The 16,492-nt window shown below is 67.2% G+C and overlaps 3 protein-coding genes across 9 annotated transcripts in view; 2 read left to right on the forward strand and 1 right to left on the reverse strand.

The window, feature by feature from the left end:
* Positions 1-5,838, reverse strand: part of LOC116781652 (cytochrome P450 4F22-like) — a 15,000-nt gene extending 9,162 nt beyond the window's left edge. The window contains 4 exon segments of the mRNA XM_032677328.1: positions 899-1,026; positions 2,051-2,104; positions 4,064-4,208; positions 5,449-5,838. Of these exon segments, the coding sequence (XP_032533219.1) occupies positions 899-1,026; positions 2,051-2,104; positions 4,064-4,208; positions 5,449-5,643 (522 nt within the window). The 5' untranslated portion in view covers positions 5,644-5,838.
* On the forward strand, positions 5,096-13,706 carry PGLYRP2 (peptidoglycan recognition protein 2). 3 transcript variants are annotated; one of them, XM_032677330.1, is made up of 6 exons: positions 5,096-5,141; positions 6,495-6,619; positions 8,505-9,362; positions 10,950-11,160; positions 13,156-13,450; positions 13,573-13,706. In XM_032677330.1, the coding sequence occupies exons 2-6, from the start codon at positions 6,568-6,570 to the stop codon at positions 13,573-13,575; spliced, it is 1,419 nt and encodes a 472-aa protein (XP_032533221.1). In that variant the 5' UTR covers positions 5,096-5,141; positions 6,495-6,567; the 3' UTR covers positions 13,576-13,706. The 3 variants fall into 3 exon arrangements, with proteins under 3 accessions (XP_032533221.1, XP_032533220.1, XP_032533222.1); XM_032677329.1 differs by having other exon boundaries at positions 5,102-5,176; positions 6,510-6,619; XM_032677331.1 differs by having other exon boundaries at positions 5,124-5,196; positions 6,510-6,619.
* A 556-nt stretch (positions 13,707-14,262) lies between these two features.
* Positions 14,263-15,347, forward strand: LOC116781654. 5 transcript variants are annotated; one of them, XM_032677336.1, is made up of 6 exons: positions 14,263-14,610; positions 14,641-14,718; positions 14,766-14,797; positions 14,828-14,922; positions 14,953-15,047; positions 15,124-15,347. In XM_032677336.1, exons 1-6 carry the CDS (start codon positions 14,495-14,497, stop codon positions 15,329-15,331), a joined length of 624 nt encoding a protein of 207 aa, XP_032533227.1. In that variant the 5' UTR covers positions 14,263-14,494; the 3' UTR covers positions 15,332-15,347. The 5 variants fall into 5 exon arrangements, with proteins under 5 accessions (XP_032533227.1, XP_032533226.1, XP_032533224.1 ...); XM_032677335.1 differs by having other exon boundaries at positions 14,766-14,906; positions 14,953-15,093; XM_032677333.1 differs by having other exon boundaries at positions 14,766-14,968; positions 15,016-15,347.
* The last annotated feature ends 1,145 nt before the right edge of the window (positions 15,348-16,492 follow it).

Here is a 16,492-nt window from a genome sequence, read left to right on the forward strand (position 1 = left end):
GGTCAGGGATGGGGTCAGGGGGTCTCGGGGGGGACAGGGATGGGGTCGGGGGCTGTCGAGGGGGGCAGGGATGGGGTCGGGGAGGGTCGGGGGGGTCAGGGATGGGGTCGGGGGGTGTCGGGGGGACACGGATGGGGTCGGGGGGGACAGGGATGGGGTCGGGGGGGAGAGGGATGGGGTCGGGGGGTGCCGGGGGGGACATGGATGGGGTCGGGGGGTGTCGGGAGGGACAGGGATGGGGTCAGGGGGTGTCGGAGGGGGACACGGATGGGGTCGGGGGGTGTCTGGGGGGACACGCACGGGGTCGGGGGTTGTCGGGAAGGGACAGGGATGGGGGTTGGGAGCGGGACAGGGAAGGGATTGGGGTGCAGGAACAGGGATTGGGGTGCAGGAACAGGTCTCAGGGTGCAGGACAGGGTTTGGGGTGCAGGAACAGATCTTGGGGTGCAGCACAGGGTGGGGTCCAGGACATATTTGGGGGTCCAGGGCAGATTTGGGGGCTCAGGGCAGGGTTTGGGGGTGCAGGGCAGGGATAGGGGTGTGGGACAGATTTGAGGGTGCAGGGTAGATTTGGGGGTGCAGGTCAGATTTGGGGGTGCAGGGCAGATTTGGGGGTGCAGAGCAGGGTTGGGATGCAGGTCAGATTTGGGGGTGCAGGGCAGGATTTGGGGGTGCAGGGTAGGTTTGGGGTGCAGCTCAGATTTGGGGCGCAGGGCAGATTTGGGGGTGCAGGACAGATTTGAGGATTCAGGGCAGGGTTTGGGGTGCAGCTCAGATTCGGGGGTGCAGGGCAGATTTGAGGATTCAGGGCAGGGTTTGGGGTGCAGCTCAGATTTGGGGGTGCAGCTCAGATTCGGGGGTGCAGCTCAGATTTGGGGGTGCAGCCCGGGGCGCTCACGAGCAGGACGCGGGTGCTCTGGTTGAAGATTCCCGCGTATCCCCGGATCACGTCCCCGTGGAACGCCGGGGTCAGGAGCCGCCGGTGCCGCGCCCACCTCTGCCCGCGGCTCAGCAGCAACCCCTCCCCTGGGGGGGACACCCGGGGATGGCCGGGGGGCACCCAGGGGGGCTGCACCCCGTCCCTGCTGCCCCCTCACCCGGGGGGGACACTCGGAGCCATCCGGGACCACCCAGGGGTGCTGCCCCTGTCCCTGGGAGACCCCTACACCCATCTGGGATCACCCAGGGGTGCTGCCCCCTCCTCTGAGACCCCCAGATCCTTCCAGGACCACCCAAGGGTGCTACCCCTGTCCCTGTGAGACCCCCAGGTCCTTTCAGATCCACCCAGGGGTGCTGCCCCCTCCTCTGAGACCCCCAACCCCATCTGGGACCACCCAGGGGTGCTGCCCCTGTCCCTGTGAGACCCTCAGATCCTTCCAGGACCACCCAGGGGTGCTGCCCCTGTCCCTGGGAGACCCCCAGGTCCTTTCAGAACCACCCAGGGGTGCTGCCCCTGTCCCTGTGAGACCCCTGACTCAATCCAGGGGGCACCCAGGGGTGCTGCCTCTGTCCCTGGGAGACCCCCAGATCCTTCCAGGACCACCCAGAGGTGCTGCCTCTGTCCCTGGGAGACCCCTAGACCCATTTGAGACCACCCAGCGGTGTTGCCCCTGTCCCTATGAGACCCTCAGATCCATCCAGGACCACCCGGGGTGCTGCCCCTGTCCCTGTGAGACCCCTGACTCAATCCAGGGGTCACCCAGGGGTGCTGCCCCCTCCTCTGAGACCCCCAACCCCATCCAGGACCACCCAGGGTGCTGCCCCTGTCCCTGGGAGACCCCTGACTCAATCCAGGGGGCACCCAGGGGTGCTGCCCCCTCCTCTGAGACACCCAACCCCATCCAGGACCACCCAGGGTGCTGCCCCTGTCCCTGGGAGACCCCCAGATCCACCCGGGACCACCCAGGGGTGCTGCCTCCTCCTCTGAGACCCCCAACCCCATCCAGGACCACCCAGGGTGCTGCCCCTGTCCCTGGGAGACCCCTGACTCAATCCAGGGGACACCCAGGGGTGCTGCCCCCGCCCTGCCCCCTCTCCAGCCCCCACTCACCCAACCAGGGCTTGAGGAATCCGTAGAACATCTCATCCTTGGGGGCAACGAAGGCTGGGGGAGAGGGGGGCGGGGTGGGCAAGGGACCACCAGGGTGGGCAGGGGGCCACCATATGGGCAAGGGGCCACCAGGGTGGGCAGGGGGCCACCAGGGTGGGCAGGGGGTCACCATATAGGCAAGGGGCCACCAGGGTGGGCAAGGGACCACCATGTGGGCAAGGGGCCACCAGGGTGGGCAGGGGGCCACCAGGGTGGGCAAGGGGTCACCAAGGTGGCATCGCATCCCCTTGGGTGGGGACACTCGGGGTGGGGACCCTCTGCCAGCACCCAGGGCCACCATGGGGGTGAGGGTTGGGGTACAACCATGGACCGACCACGGTGACACCTTTGGGTGGCCCTGGGCACCCTCAAGGACAGGTTGGTGGCCACCACGGGGTGGCATTTGGCCTGGCCATGGGTGACACCTTTGGGTGACCCTGGGGACCCTTAAGGACAGGTTGGTGGCCACCATGGGGTGGCATTTCAACTGGCTGTGGGTGACACCTTTGGGTGGCCCTGGGCACCCTCCAGGACAGGTTGGTGGCCACCACGGGGTGGCATTTCAACTGGCCAGAGGTGACAACTCTGGGGTCCCCAGGGGTTGGGCTGGTGGCCACCACAGTGTGGGTGCCTGGGCACTGCCAGGTGACCGTGCTGGCCCTGGTGACACTTGTGGGTGGCCCTGGGGACACCTGTGGGTGGCCCTGGGCACCCTCAAGGACAGGTTGGTGACCACCAATTGGGCATGGGGGACAACTCTGGGGACCCCAGGGGTTGGGTCAGTGACCACCACCAGGTGACCGTGCCAGCCTCAATGACAGACGGAGTGGCCCTGGGGACAGCTGGGGTGGCCCTGGAGACACAACTGGTGGCCCTGGGGACATGACTGGTGGCCCTGGGGACGCAACTGGTGGCCCTGGGGACACATCTGGTGGCCCTGGGGCCATGATCGGTGACCCTGGGGACATGACTGGTGGCCCCGGGGACATGTTTGGTGGCCCTGGGGGCACGATTGGTGGCCCTGGGGACATGACTGGTGGCCCTGGGGACATGACTAGTGGCCCTGGGGATGTGTCTCGTGGCCCTGGGGACATATCTGGTGGCCCTGGGGACAGCTGGGGTGGCCCTGGGGCCATAACTAGTGGCCCTGAGGACGTGTCTGGTGACCCTGAGGACGTATCTCATGGTTCTGGGGATGCAACTGGTGGCCCTGGGGACACATCTGGTGGCCCTGAGGACATGTCTCGTGGCCCTGGGGACACGTCTGATGGCCCTGGGGACATGTTTGGTGGCCCAGGGACGTGACTGGTGGCCCTGGTGACAGCTGGGGTGGCCCTGGGGACATGTTTGGTGGCCCTGGGGAGGTGTCTGGTGGCCCTGGGGAGGTGTCTGGTGGCCCTGGGGACGCAACTGGTGGCCCTGGGGCCACGATCGGTGACCCTGGGGACATGACTGGTGGCCCCGGGGACATGTTTGGTGGCCCTGGGGGCACGATTGGTGGCCCTGGGGACATGACTGGTGGCCCTGGGGACATGACTAGTGGCCCTGGGGATGTGTCTGGTGACCCTGGGGACATATCTGGTGGCCCTGGGGACAACTGGGGTGGCCCTGGGGCCATAACTAGTGGCCCTGAGGACGTGTCTGGTGACCCTGAGGACGTATCTCATGGTCCTGGGGATGCAACTGGTGGCCCTGGGGACACATCTGGTGGCCCTGAGGACATGTCTCATGGCCCTGGGGACACATCTGATGGCCCTGGGGACATGTTTGGTGGCCCAGGGACGTGACTGGTGGCCCTGGTGACAGCTGGGGTGGCCCTGGGGACATGTTTGGTGGCCCTGGGGACGTGTCTGGTGGCCCTGGGGAGGTGTCTGGTGGCCCTGGGGACATGTTTGGTGGCCCTGGGGACGCAACTGGTGGCCTTGAGACATGACTGGTGGCCCTGGGGACAGGTCTGGTGGCCCCGTGTCCTACCTGAGGCGCTGAGGAGGGGCCGGAGGGTGGAGGGGTGGAAGAGGCGCAGGACGGGCAACCAGGGCAGTGCCCACCACAGGCAACCGTGGCTGTACTGGGCCACCAGCGCGTCCACGGCCTGCAGGCCCTGCTCCGTGCTCTGAGCCTGGGGACACGGGGACAGCACGGGACACGGGTGACCACGGGGGCACTGCCAGTCTTGGGGACACACGTGATCCCAGCCTGGGGACACGGGGACAGCACGGGACACGGGTGACCATGGGGGTACTGCCAGCCATGGGACATGTGTGATCCCAGTCATGGGACACCTGTGATCCTGGCCTGGGGACAGTGGGGACATGGGTGACCACGGGGGCACTGCCAGCCTTGAGACACCTGTGATCCCAGTCATGGGACACGGGGACACTGGGGACACGGGTGACCACGGGGGCACTGCCAGCCTTGGGACACCTCTGTGATCCCAGACCTGGGGACACCTGTGATCCCAGCTTGGGGACACCTGTGATCCCAGCCATGGGACACTGGGGACACCTGTGATCCCGGCTTGGGGACACCAGGGACACGGGTGAGCCTGGCTTGGGGACACCGGGGGACACCTGTGATCCCAGTCATGGGACACCTGTGATCCCGGCCTGGGGACACCCGGGGACACGGGTGACCTGGGGGGCACTGCCAGCCATGGGGACACGTGTGTTCCCAGCTTGGGGACAGCCGTGGGGACATGCGTGTCCTCAGCGTGCCTTAGGGACACGTTCATCCCCAGGTGCCACCACCCTGTCCCCTCTGTCCCCCCAGAGGTACCACCATGTGTCCCCATGTCCCCCGTGTGTCCCCGTGTCCCCCCCGTGTGTCCCCGTGTCCCCCCATGTGTCCCTGTCCCCCCGTGTGTCCCTGTCCCCTCCCCCCGTGCGTGTCCCTGTCCCCCCGTGTGCCCCTGTCCCCTCCCCCGAGGGTCACTGTCTCCCCGCTCCCGTGTGTCACTGTCACCTCCCCGAGTGTCCCCATCCCCCCGCCCCAGAGGGGACAAAGTCCCCAAGGTCCCCACACCGGAGCCGTGTCCCGCAGGATATTCCCGTGTCGCGTCCCGCAGGATATTCCCGCGTCCCGCAGGACATTCCCGAGTCCCGCAGGACATTCCCGTGTCCCTGTCCCCCCCCCGGGTGTCCCTGACACTTCCCCAGACCTGTTCCCGCTGCCACCACCAGGTGCCACCCTTGTCCCTGTCCACCCCCCGGCCATCACCGCCCTGTCCCCGCCGTCCCCCCCGAGGTGCCACCGCCCTGTCCCCGCCGTCCCCCCCAAGGTGCCACCACCCTTTCCCTGCCACCTCTCCCGGGTGCCACCCCCCGTCCCCGCTGTCCCCGCTGTCCCCGCTGTCCCCTCACCACGCCGGTGTGTCCCAGCAGCCAGTTGCGCCAGGGCGGGAGGGGGAACCTGTTCAGCTGGCGGCAAGTGGCCCGGAAGCGGGCGACAGCCACCGCCGCGTCCCAAAGCCAGCGCAGCAGCAGCGACAGCGCCAGGGTGCCCAGGGTGCCCAGGGCCACCGCGCCCAGGGGACCCAGAGCCGCGGCCACCGCCATGGCAGAGCTTCGGGGACACGCAGGGCAAGGGTCGGGCCGTGGGCGGTGTCACCCGTGGGGTCACATGTCCCCGCCGGGGGTGGCACCGGGCGCGTCCAGGTGGCAGCGTCGCCTGCCGTGGGTCCTGGTGGCAGCGTCCCCGCGAGAATGGTGGCATTGTCCCCCCACGCGTGGTGGCATCGTCCCCTGGCGAGTGTGCCGTCCCCTCCGCGTGTGTCCCTGTCCCCTCCCCCGAGGGTCACTGTCCCCGTTCCCGTGTGTCATTGTCCTCTCCCCCGAGGGTCCCTGTGTTCCCCTCCCCCGAGGGTCCCTGTCCCCCCGTGTGTCCCTGTCCCCCCCCGTGTGTCCCTGTCCCCTCCCCCGAGGGTCACTGTCTCCCCCCTCCCGTGTGTCCCTGTCCCCTCCCCGTGTGTCCCTGTCCCCCCCCCGTGTGTCCCTGTCCCCTCCCCCGAGGGTCACTGTCTCCCCTACCCCATGTGTCCCTGTCCCCCCGGGTGTCCCTGTCCCCCTCCCCGTGTGTCCCTGTCCCCTCCCCCGTGTGTCCCTGTCCCCTCCCCCGAGGGTCACTGTCCCCCTCCCCGTGTGTCCCTGTCCCCCCCCCGTGTGTCCCTGTCCCCCCTGTGTGTCCCTGTCCCCTCCCCCTGTGTCCCTGTCCCCTCCCCGTGTGTCCCTGTCCCCTCCCCGTGTGTCACTGTCCCCTCCCCGTGTGTCCCTGTCCCCTCCCCCGAGGGTCACTGTCCCCCTCCCCGTGTGTCCCTGTCCCCTCCCCGTGTGTCACTGTCCCCTCCCCGTGTGTCCCCGTCCCCCCGCCCCCAGAGGGGACAAAGTCCCCAAGGTCCCCACACCGGGGCCGTGTCCCACAGGACATTCCCGTGTCCCACAGGACATTCCCGTGTCCCGCAGGACATTCCCGTGTCCCGCAGGATGTTCCCGTGGCTGCTCCTGGTGCTGAGCGTCTGCGCCCGCCCCGGCACAGGTAGGAACATGCCACAACATGCCACGACATGCTACAACATGCCACAACATGCCACGACGTACCACAACATGCCACGACATGCCACAGCACCCACAGCACCCCATGACACCCCACAACACTCCACAACATGCCACAACATGCCACAGCACCCACGGCACCCCATGACACCCCACAACACCACACAGCACCCCACAGCACCCCAGAGGACCCACAGCACCCCATGACACCCCACAACATACCACAACATGCCACAGCACCCCATGACACACCTCAACACACCTCAACACAACACTCCACAGCACCTCGTGTCACCCGTTTGAATCCCTTCCCCCCAGTTTTGGGTCTTTCCCCTTTGGTTTTTGGGTCCTTTCCCCGTATTTTGGGTCCTTTCCCCCTGTTTTTGGTGCATCCCCCCACTCCACCTCTCTCTCCTTCTCCAGGACCCCCCCACTCCCTGACCTGCCCTCCCCTCCCCTCGCTGTCCCCCCTGGTTTGGGTCCCTTTCCCCCAGTTTTGGGTCTTTTTCCCCTGGTTTGTGTCCCTTTCCCCCAGTTCTGGATCCTTTCCCCCGGTTTTGGTTTTTTTCCCCTGGTTTTGGCTCCTTTTCCCCTATATTTGTTGCACTCCCCCCACCCCAAACCCCCTCCGTCCCCTTCCCCGGCACACCCCCACCCCCTGACCCACCCTGCCCTCCCCTCACTGTCCCCCCAGATCTCCCCTCTTGGGTCTTTTCCCCCCGGTTTGGATCCTTTCCCCCAGTTTTGGATCCTTTCCCTCGGTTTTGCTCCTTTCCCCCTACATTTGTTGCACTCCCCCCACCCCAAACCCCCTCCCTCCCCTTCCCCGTGTCCCCCCTGCCTCCCCGGGCTGTCCCCCCAGATCTCCCCCCTTGGGTCTTTTCCCCTGGTTTGGGTCCCTTTCCCCCACTTTTGGGTCTTTTACCCTGATTTTGGATCCTTTCCCCCAGTTTTGGATCCTTTCCCCCAGTTTTGGATCCTTTCCCCCTGGTTTGGGTCTTTTTCCCCTAATTTTGCATCCTTTCCCCCAGTTTTGGTCCCTTTCCCCCAGTTTTGGGTCTTTTCCTCCCTGGTTTGGGTCCCTTTCCCCCTATTTTGGCTCCTTTCTCCCTATTTTTGGCGCACTTTCCCCACCCCAAACCCCCTCCCTCCCCTTCCCTAGGACACCCCTACCTCCTGACCTACCCTCCCCTCCCCTCACTGTCCCCCCAGGTCTCCCCCCTTGGATCTTTTCCCCCTGGTTTGGGTCCCTTTCCCCCAATTTTGGATCCTTTCCCCCACTTTTGAGTCCCTTTCCCCCAGTTCTGAATCCTTTCCCCCGGTTTGGGGTCTTTTCCCCCTGTTCTGGCTCCTTTCCCCCTATTTTTAGGGCACTCTCCCCACCCCAAAACCCCTCCCTCCCCTTCCCCGTGCCCCTCCTGCCCTCCCCTCGCTGTTCCCGCAGGTCTCCCCCCTTGGATCTGTTCCCCCTGGTTTGGATCCTTTCCGCCAGTTTTGGGTCTTTTCCCCCGATTTTGGATCCTTTCCCCCAGTTTTGGATCCTTTCCCCCAATTTTGGTTCCTTTCCCCCTACATTTGCTGCACTCCCCCCCCCCCCCCAAACCCCCTCCCACCCCTTCCCCGTGCCCCCCCTGCCCTCCCCGGGCTGTCCCCGCAGGTCTCCCCCCTTGGGTCTTTTCCCCTGGTTTGGGTCCCTTTCCCCCACTTTTGGGTCTTTTCCCCCGATTTTGGATCCTTTCCCCCAGTTTTGGATCCTTTCCCCCAATTTTGGTTCCTTTCCCCCTACATTTACTGCACTCCCCCCCCACCCAAACCCCCTCCCACCCTTTCCCCGTGCCCCCCCTGCCCTCCCCGGGCTGTCCCCGCAGGTCTCCCCCCTCGCCACATGGACTCGCTGGTTCAGATCCTGGACGCGCTGGAATCCCCGGCCCGGGGGGGCTCCCCGGGCTCTGTCCCGGCTCTGGTTCGGGCCCTGGGGGTCTGCAGCACCCCGGGGTGCCGCGCCGTGCTGGGAGAGCCCCCCGAGCCCCCCCCGGCCCCCGCAGCGCTGCCCCCCGAGCAGTGGCAGCTCCTCCGGGAACTCCTCCGGCCCGAGCCCGCGGCCCCCGAGCGCGGGGCCGTGCTGGCCCCCGACGGCTCCACGGTGGCCCTCGGGCCCCTCCTGGCCGGCCTCGAGGCGGGGCTCAGGCTCGGGGGGGGCTCGGAGGGCCCTTGGGACCCCCTGCCCACCCTCCGGCCGCCCCTCGACCCGCTCTTGGCCGTCACGGTGGCCGAGGTTTTGGGGACATCCTTCCTCCTGGCGCGGGGCGGCGACGGCGACGGAGCCGCGCTGGGACCCGGCGGCTGCTGGGACGACGTGGACGACCCCCAAAACTACACCCTGGCGGGCCCCCCGACCCCCGTACCCGACGCCGTGGCCAACGGGGCGATGGACGGGGTGGTCCTGGGCGCCCACCTGGCCCGGGAGCCCGCCCCGCTCGCCGAGCTCCTGCGGGGCTACTACGGGACGGGCAACGGCTCGGAGAGGGGGAGACCCCCCAGCAGCTACAGGCGGCGGGATTTCGGGGCGCTGGCGGGGCCGGGGAAGCTGGAGGAGGAGCTGGTGGCCGTGCTGGAGCTGCTGAGGGTCCTGCCCCCCACGCGGGGGCTGCTGGAGGGCGTGGGGCCCGGCGAGGTGGCGACCGTGGCCCGGAGAGCGGCGGGGGAGTTCACCCGGCGCTACGTGGGTACGGGGGGAGGGCACCGGGGTTCCTCAGCTGGGCAGGTGCCCCCCTGTCCCCGAGACCCCCCCTGCCGTGTCCCCAAGGGGTTCCTCAGCTGGGCAGGTGCCACCCTGTGCCCTCCTGTCCCCCAGACCCCACTGCCGTGTCCCCAAGGGGTTCCTCAGCTGGGCAGGTGCCCCCCTGTGCCCTCCTGTCCCCCAGACCCCACCACCGTGTCCCCAAGGGGTTCCTCAGCTGGGCAGGTGCCCCCCTGTCCCCAAGAACCCCCCACTGTGTCCCCAAGGGGTTCCTCAGCTGGGCAGATGCCCCCCTGTGCCCCCCCTGTCCCCAGACCTCACTGCCGTGTCCCCAAGGGGTTCCTCAGCCAGGCAGGTGCCCCCCTGTCCCCCAGACCCCACCACCGTGTCCCCAAGGGGTTCCTCAGCTGGGCAGGTGCCCCCTGTGCCCCCCTGTCCCCGAGACCCCACCACCGTGTCCCCAGGGGGTTCCTCAGCCAGGCAGGTGCCCCCCTGTCCCCGAGACCCCACTGCCAAGTCCCCAAGGGGTTCCTCAGCTGGGCAGGTGCCCCCCTGTCCCCCAGACCCCACTGCCACGTCCCCAAGGGGTTCCTCAGCTGGGCAGGTGCCCCCCTGTCCCCCAGACCCCACTGCCACGTCCCCAAGGGGTTCCTCAGCTGGGCAGGTGCCCCCCTGTGGCCCCCTGTCCCCGAGACCCCACTGCCGTGTCCCCAGGGGGTTCCTCAGCTGGGCAGGTGCCCCCCTGTCCCCCAGACCCCCCACTGTGTCCCCAAGGGGTTCCTCAGCTGGGCAGGTGGCCGCCTGTGCCCCCCCGTCCCCAGACCCCCCGCAATGTCCCCAAGGGGTTCCTCAGCTGGGCAGGTGCTCCCCTGTGCCCCCCCTGTCCCCCAGACCCCACTGCCGTGTCCCCAAGGGGTTCCTCAGCTGGGCAGGTGCCCCCCCTGTCCCCAAGAACCCCCCACTGTGTCCCCAAGGGGTTCCTCAGCTGGGCAGGTGCCCCCCCTGTCCCCAAGGACCCCCCACCGTGTCCCCAAGGGGTTCCTCAACCAGGCAGATACCCCGTGCCCCCCTGTCCCCAAGAACCCCCCACCGTGTGCCCAGGGGGTTCCTCAGCTGGGCAGGTGCCCCCCTGTCCCCCAGACCCCCCCACTGTGTCCCCAAGGGGTTCCTCAGCTGGACAGGCACCCTTTGCCCCCCCTGTCCCCCAGACCCCACTGTCGTGTCCCCAAGGGGTTCCTCAACTGGGCAGGTGCCCCCCTGTCCCCCAGACCCCACTGCCGTGTCCCCAAGGGGTTCCTCAGCTGGGCAGGTGCTCCCCCTGTCCCCAAGAACCCCCCACTGCCACATCCCCAAGGGGTTCCTCAGCTGGGCAGGTGCCCCCCTGTCCCCAAGAACCCCCCACTGTGTCCCCAAGGGGTTCCTCAGCCAGGCAGGTGCCCCCCTGTCCCCCAGACCCCACCACCGTGTCCCCAAGGGGTTCCTCAGCCAGGCAGACACCCTGTGCCCCCCCTGTCCCCGAGACCCCCCCCGCCGTGTCCCCGAGGGCCCGGCTGAGCGCCCCTGTGCCCCCCAGAGTGCCCGACCATCGTGCCCCGCTGCATGTGGGGGGCCCGCCCGTACCGGGGCACCCCCAGCCCGCTGACCCTCCCGCTGGGCTCCGTGTTCATCCACCACACCCTGGAGCCGGGCACCCCGTGCCGCTCGTTCCGCGCCTGCGCCCGCGCCATGCGCAGCATGCAGAGCTTCCACCAGGACACCCGCGTCTGGGACGACATCGGCTACAGGTGCCTGACACCCCCCGGGGCCCCTGGGACCCCCCCCCGGGACCTGGAACCCTCCCCGGGACCCAGAACCCTCTGTGGGATCTGGAACCACCCCCCCCCGGGACCTGGAACCCTCCCCGGGACCCAGAACCCTCTGTGGGATCTGGAACCCCGCTGGGACCTGGAACCCTCTGTGGGATCTGGAACCCCCCTGGGACCTGGAACACCCCCCCCCCCGGGGACCTGGAACCCCCCCGGGACCTGGAACCCTCCCTGGGACCCAGAACCCTCTGTGGGATCTGGAACCCTTCTGGGGACCTAAAACCCCCCTGGGACCCAGAACCCTCTATGGGATCTGGAACCCTTCTGGGGACCTAAAACCCCCCTGGGACCCAGAACCTTCTGTGGGATCTGGGACCCCCCTGGGACCTGGAACCCTCTGTGGGACCTGGAACACCCCACAGTCCCCATGACTGTCCCCCCTTGGTCCCATTACTATCCCCCATTGTCCTCACCACTGTCCCCCATTGTCCCCACCACTGTCCCCACCACTGTCCCCCCTCAATCCCCATCACTGTCCCTCCATTGCTCCCATCACTGTCCCCTGATTGTCCCCACCACTGTCCCCCTTCAACCCCATCCCTGTGCCCCTCACACCCCATCACTGTCCCCACCACTCTCTCCATCACTGTCCCCCCCAGTCCCCACCACTGTCTCCATCACCGTCCCCCATTGTCCCCACCACTGTCCTCCCTCAATTCCCACCACTGTCCCCTCCAGTCCCTATCACTGTCCCCTGATTGTCCCCATCACTGTCCCTCTTCAATCCCCATCCCTGTCCCCCTCAGTCCCCACCACTGTCCCCACCACTGTCCCTCCTCAATCCCCATCACTGTCCCCCATTGTCCCACCAGTGTCCCCCCCAGTCCCCACCACTGTCCCCCCTCGATCCCCATCACTGTCCCCTGATTGTCCCCACCACTGTCCCCATCACTGTTCCCCACTGTCCCCACCACTGTCCCCCCATTTTCCCCACCACTGTCTCCCCCAGTCCCCACCACTGTCCCCCTTCAATCCCCATCCCTGTCCTCCTCAGTCCCATCACTGTCCCCCGATTGTCCCCACCACTGGCCCCATCATTGTCCCCCCTCAATCCCCATCCCTGTCCCCAGTCCCATCAGTGTCCCCCCTTCAATCCCCATCCCTGTCCTCCTCAGTCCTATGACCGTCCCCCCTCAGTCCCCATCACTGTCCCCCATTGTCCCCACAACTGTCCCCTGATTGTCCCCACCACCATCCCCCCATTTTCCCCACTACTGTCCCCCATTGTCCCCACCATTGTCCCCCTCATTCCTCATCACTGTCCTCCTCAGTCCCCACCACTGTCCCCCTATTGTCCCCACCACTGTCCCCATTATTGTCTCCCCTCAGTCCCCACCACTGTCCCCCATACTGTCCCCATTATTGTCTCCCCTCAATCCCCATCACTGTCCCCCCTCAACCCCCACCACTGTCCCCCATTGTCCCCACCACTGTCCTCATCACTGTCCCCCCTCAATCCCCACCACTGTCCCCCATTGTCCCCAACACTGTCCCCCCATTTTCCCCACCACTGTCCCCCCTCAGTCCCCATCACTGTCCCCCATTGTCCCCACCACTGTCCCCCCTCATTCCTCATCACTATCCTCCTCAGTCCCATCCCTGTCCCCTGACTGTCCCCACCACTGGCCCCCCCAGTCCCCACCAGTGTCCCCCCCATTCCCCAGCACTGTCCCCCATTATCCCTATCACTGTCCCCCCTCAGTCCCCATCACTGTCCCCCCTCAGTCCCCATCACTGTCCCCCATTGTCCCCACCACTGTCCCCCCTCATTCCTCATCACTATCCTCCTCAGTCCCATCCCTGTTCCCCCCTCAGTCCCCATCACTGTCCCCCATTGTCCCCATCACTGTCCCCCACTGTCCCCACCAGTGTCCCCCATTGTCCCCAGCACTGTCCCCCGTGGTGTCCCCGCAGCTTCGTGGTGGGCTCGGACGGGTACCTGTACGAGGGCCGGGGGTGGCACTGGGTGGGCGCCCACACCAAGGGCTACAACACCAGAGGGTTCGGGGTGGGCTACGTCGGGGACTTCTCGGCCGCCCTGCCCGACCCCGACACGCTGGCCCTGGTGCGGGACGAGCTCCTGCCCTGCGCCGTCCGCGCCGGTCGCATCCTGCAGAACTACACCCTGCACGGGCACCGCCAGCTCGGCCGCACCGACTGCCCCGGCAACGCCCTCTTCCAGGAGATCCAGGGCTGGCCCGGCTTCCAGGTGACACCGGGGCTGTCCCCACGGCCGGGGGACACCCCACGTTTGGGGGTTGGCCCGGCCGGAGGATGGGGGGTGGTGGGAGGGATGTTGGGGACTGACGGTGGTTCCTCTCCCCTCCCCAGTGAGGAGCAGCCCGAGGGTCCAGGGCTGGACGGGGAGGTTGGATCGTGGGCTGGAGAGGTTGGATCGTGGGCTGGATGGATGCTGGGCCAGTGGGGGAGGGGCTGGACGGACCCTGCTCCTGTGGATGTCGGTCCTGTGGATGCCAAATGGATCCTGCTCCTGTGGATGTCAGTCCTGTGGATGCCAGATGGACCCAGGTCCAGATGGACATCAGTCCCATGGATCCCAGACGGATCCTGATCCAGATGGACACCAGTCCCATGGATCCCAGATGGATCCTGATCCAGATGGACACCAGTGCCGTGGATCCCAGATGGATCCTGATCCAGATGGACACCAGTGCCGTGGCTCCCAGATGGATCCTGATCCAGATGGACACCAGTGCCGTGGATCCCAGATGGATGGATCCTGATCCAGATGGACACCAATCCCATGGATCCCAGATGGATAAACCCTGATCCAGATGGACACCAATCCCAGGGGTCCCAGATGGATAAACCCTGATCCAGATGGACACCAATCCCACAGATCCCTGATGGATGAACCCTGATCCAGATGGACACCAACCCACAGATCCCTGATGGATGGACCCTGATCCAGATGGACACCAATCCCATGGATCCCAGATGGATGAACCCTGATCCAGATGGACACCAACCCACAGATCCCTGATGGATGGACCCTGATCCAGATGGACACCAATCCCACAGATCCCTGATGGATGGACCCTGATCCAGATGGACACCAATCCCATGGATTCCAGATGGATGGACCCTGATCCAGATGGACACCAATCCCACAGATCCCAGATGGATGGACCCTGATCCAGATGGACACCAATCCCATGGATCCCAGATGGATGGACCCTGATCCAGATGGACACCAATCCCATGGATCCCAGATGGATGGACCCTGATCCAGATGGACTCTGACCCAGCAGTGGTCAGAAGGTGGCCCAGTTGGATCCATCCCCATGGGAGCCAACCTGGGTGGACCCTGGTGCAGATGGACACTGGCCTGGGTGGACACTGGCCCAGGTGACTCCAACCCCACGGATGCCATCTCAGATGGACACTGGTCTGGGTGGACACTGGCCCAGGTGACTCCAGCCCCACGGATGCCATCTCAGATGGACACTGGTCTGGATGGACACTGGCCCAGATGGACTCCAACCCCACGGATGCCATCTCAGATGGACACTGGCCTGGGTGGACACTGGCCTAGGTGACTCCAGCCCCACAGATGCCATCTCAGATGGACACTGGCCTGGGTGGACACTGGCCCAGGTGGACTCCAGCCCCATGGATGCCATCTCAGATGGACACTGGCCTGGGTGGACACCGGTCCAGGTGACTCCAGCCCCATGGATGCCATCTCAGATGGACACTGGCCCGGGTGGACACTGGCCCAGATGGACTCCAACCCCACAGATGCCATCTCAGATGGACACTGGCCTCGGTGGACACTGGCCCAGGTGACTCCAGCCCCACGGATGCCATCTCAGATGGACACTGGTCCAGGTGACTCCAGCCCCATGGATGCCATCTCAGATGGACACTGGCCTGGGTGGACACTGGTCCAGGTGACTCCAGCCCAAAGGACACCAGATGGACCCTGGTCCAGCAGATCCCTGACCTGGACAGAGCCCACCTTAGGTGGCCACCGGCCTGGAGGGGCCCTGGCCCAGCCCCAGCAGCCCAACTGTCCATCCCTGCCGCCCCAAACCCCTCCAGATCCTCCCTAAATCCCCCAGAATAAAGTCGGTGCCAGGACAGGACTTGGGGTGGTCCCTGGAGGGCTCGGGGGACACTGAGGCTCGGGGACGGGGGCGATGGGAGGGGACATTCCTGTCACCTCCAGCCTCCAAAACCTCCCTCCGGCCGTCGGGGAGCGCTGACCCCCCCGGGCCGGCCCGTGGTGGCCCCCCCGGTCCCCGCCGTGTCCCCGGGGCCGAATCACCCCGGCGGGGCAGAGGCGGAGGTGAGGAGGGTGTGACTGAAACTCCTGCCCGGTCACATGGGGAAGCCGCGACAGGAACCGGGGCCGAGCGCGGGCGTCGGAGCGGGCGGAGAAGAGCCGAGGTAACGCGGGGGGACACGGGGGGGGACGCTCGGACGGGACCCCCCGACCCCTCCCGGGGGATGCTCCGGCCCTGGGGACGCGCGGGGGATGAGGGGCGAGGGGGTGGCGCGGCATCTCGCGGGGGGCCGGGGGATTGCGGGGGAGGGCGGGGGGTGCCGCGGGGGGCCGGGGGGTGCCGCAAGTCGGGGTGGGGACCCCAAAAATACCGGCGCACCCCTCCCCTGCCCGGGTTCGGACCCCTGGCGCATCGGGGATGCCGCTGCCCCGAACCCGGCGGGTGCCGAAGAAGCCGCAGGTCCCGCAGGTGCCCGCGGGTCGCTGCCACCCCGAGGGGGGTCGTGGCGAGGGGGGTGTCACCGGCCCTGTCCCCCACCCCGAGCAGCCCCTCCGTGAGCACCCCGGGGCTCGGGGGGGGGGCCCGGGACGGGGCGCGGGTTCAGGTGCGGGAGGAAACGCGGTGGCGGCGCGAAGGGAAGCGCGGCCGGGGCGCGACGGAAACATCTCGGGTGCCGCCTGCGCCCCGGGGCAAGGCGGGTGGCGGGGCAGCGGCGCCGCTGTCACCCCCGCCACGCTGTCACCCCCACCGCGCTGTCACCCCCACCACGCTGTCACCCCCACCACGCTGTCACCCCCACCGCGCTGTCACCCCCACCGCGCTGTCACCCCCACCACCCTGTCACCTCCACCACGCTGTCACCCCCACCGCGCTGTCACCCCCACCACGCTGTCACCCCCACCACGCTGTCACCCCCACCGCGCTGTCACCCCCGCCACGCTGTCACCCCCACCACGCTGTCACCCCCACCACGCTGTCACCCCCGCCACGCTGTCACCCCC

Source organism: Chiroxiphia lanceolata, unplaced genomic scaffold (assembly GCF_009829145.1).
Source record: "Chiroxiphia lanceolata isolate bChiLan1 unplaced genomic scaffold, bChiLan1.pri scaffold_49_arrow_ctg1, whole genome shotgun sequence".
Lineage (NCBI taxonomy): Eukaryota > Metazoa > Chordata > Aves > Passeriformes > Pipridae > Chiroxiphia > Chiroxiphia lanceolata.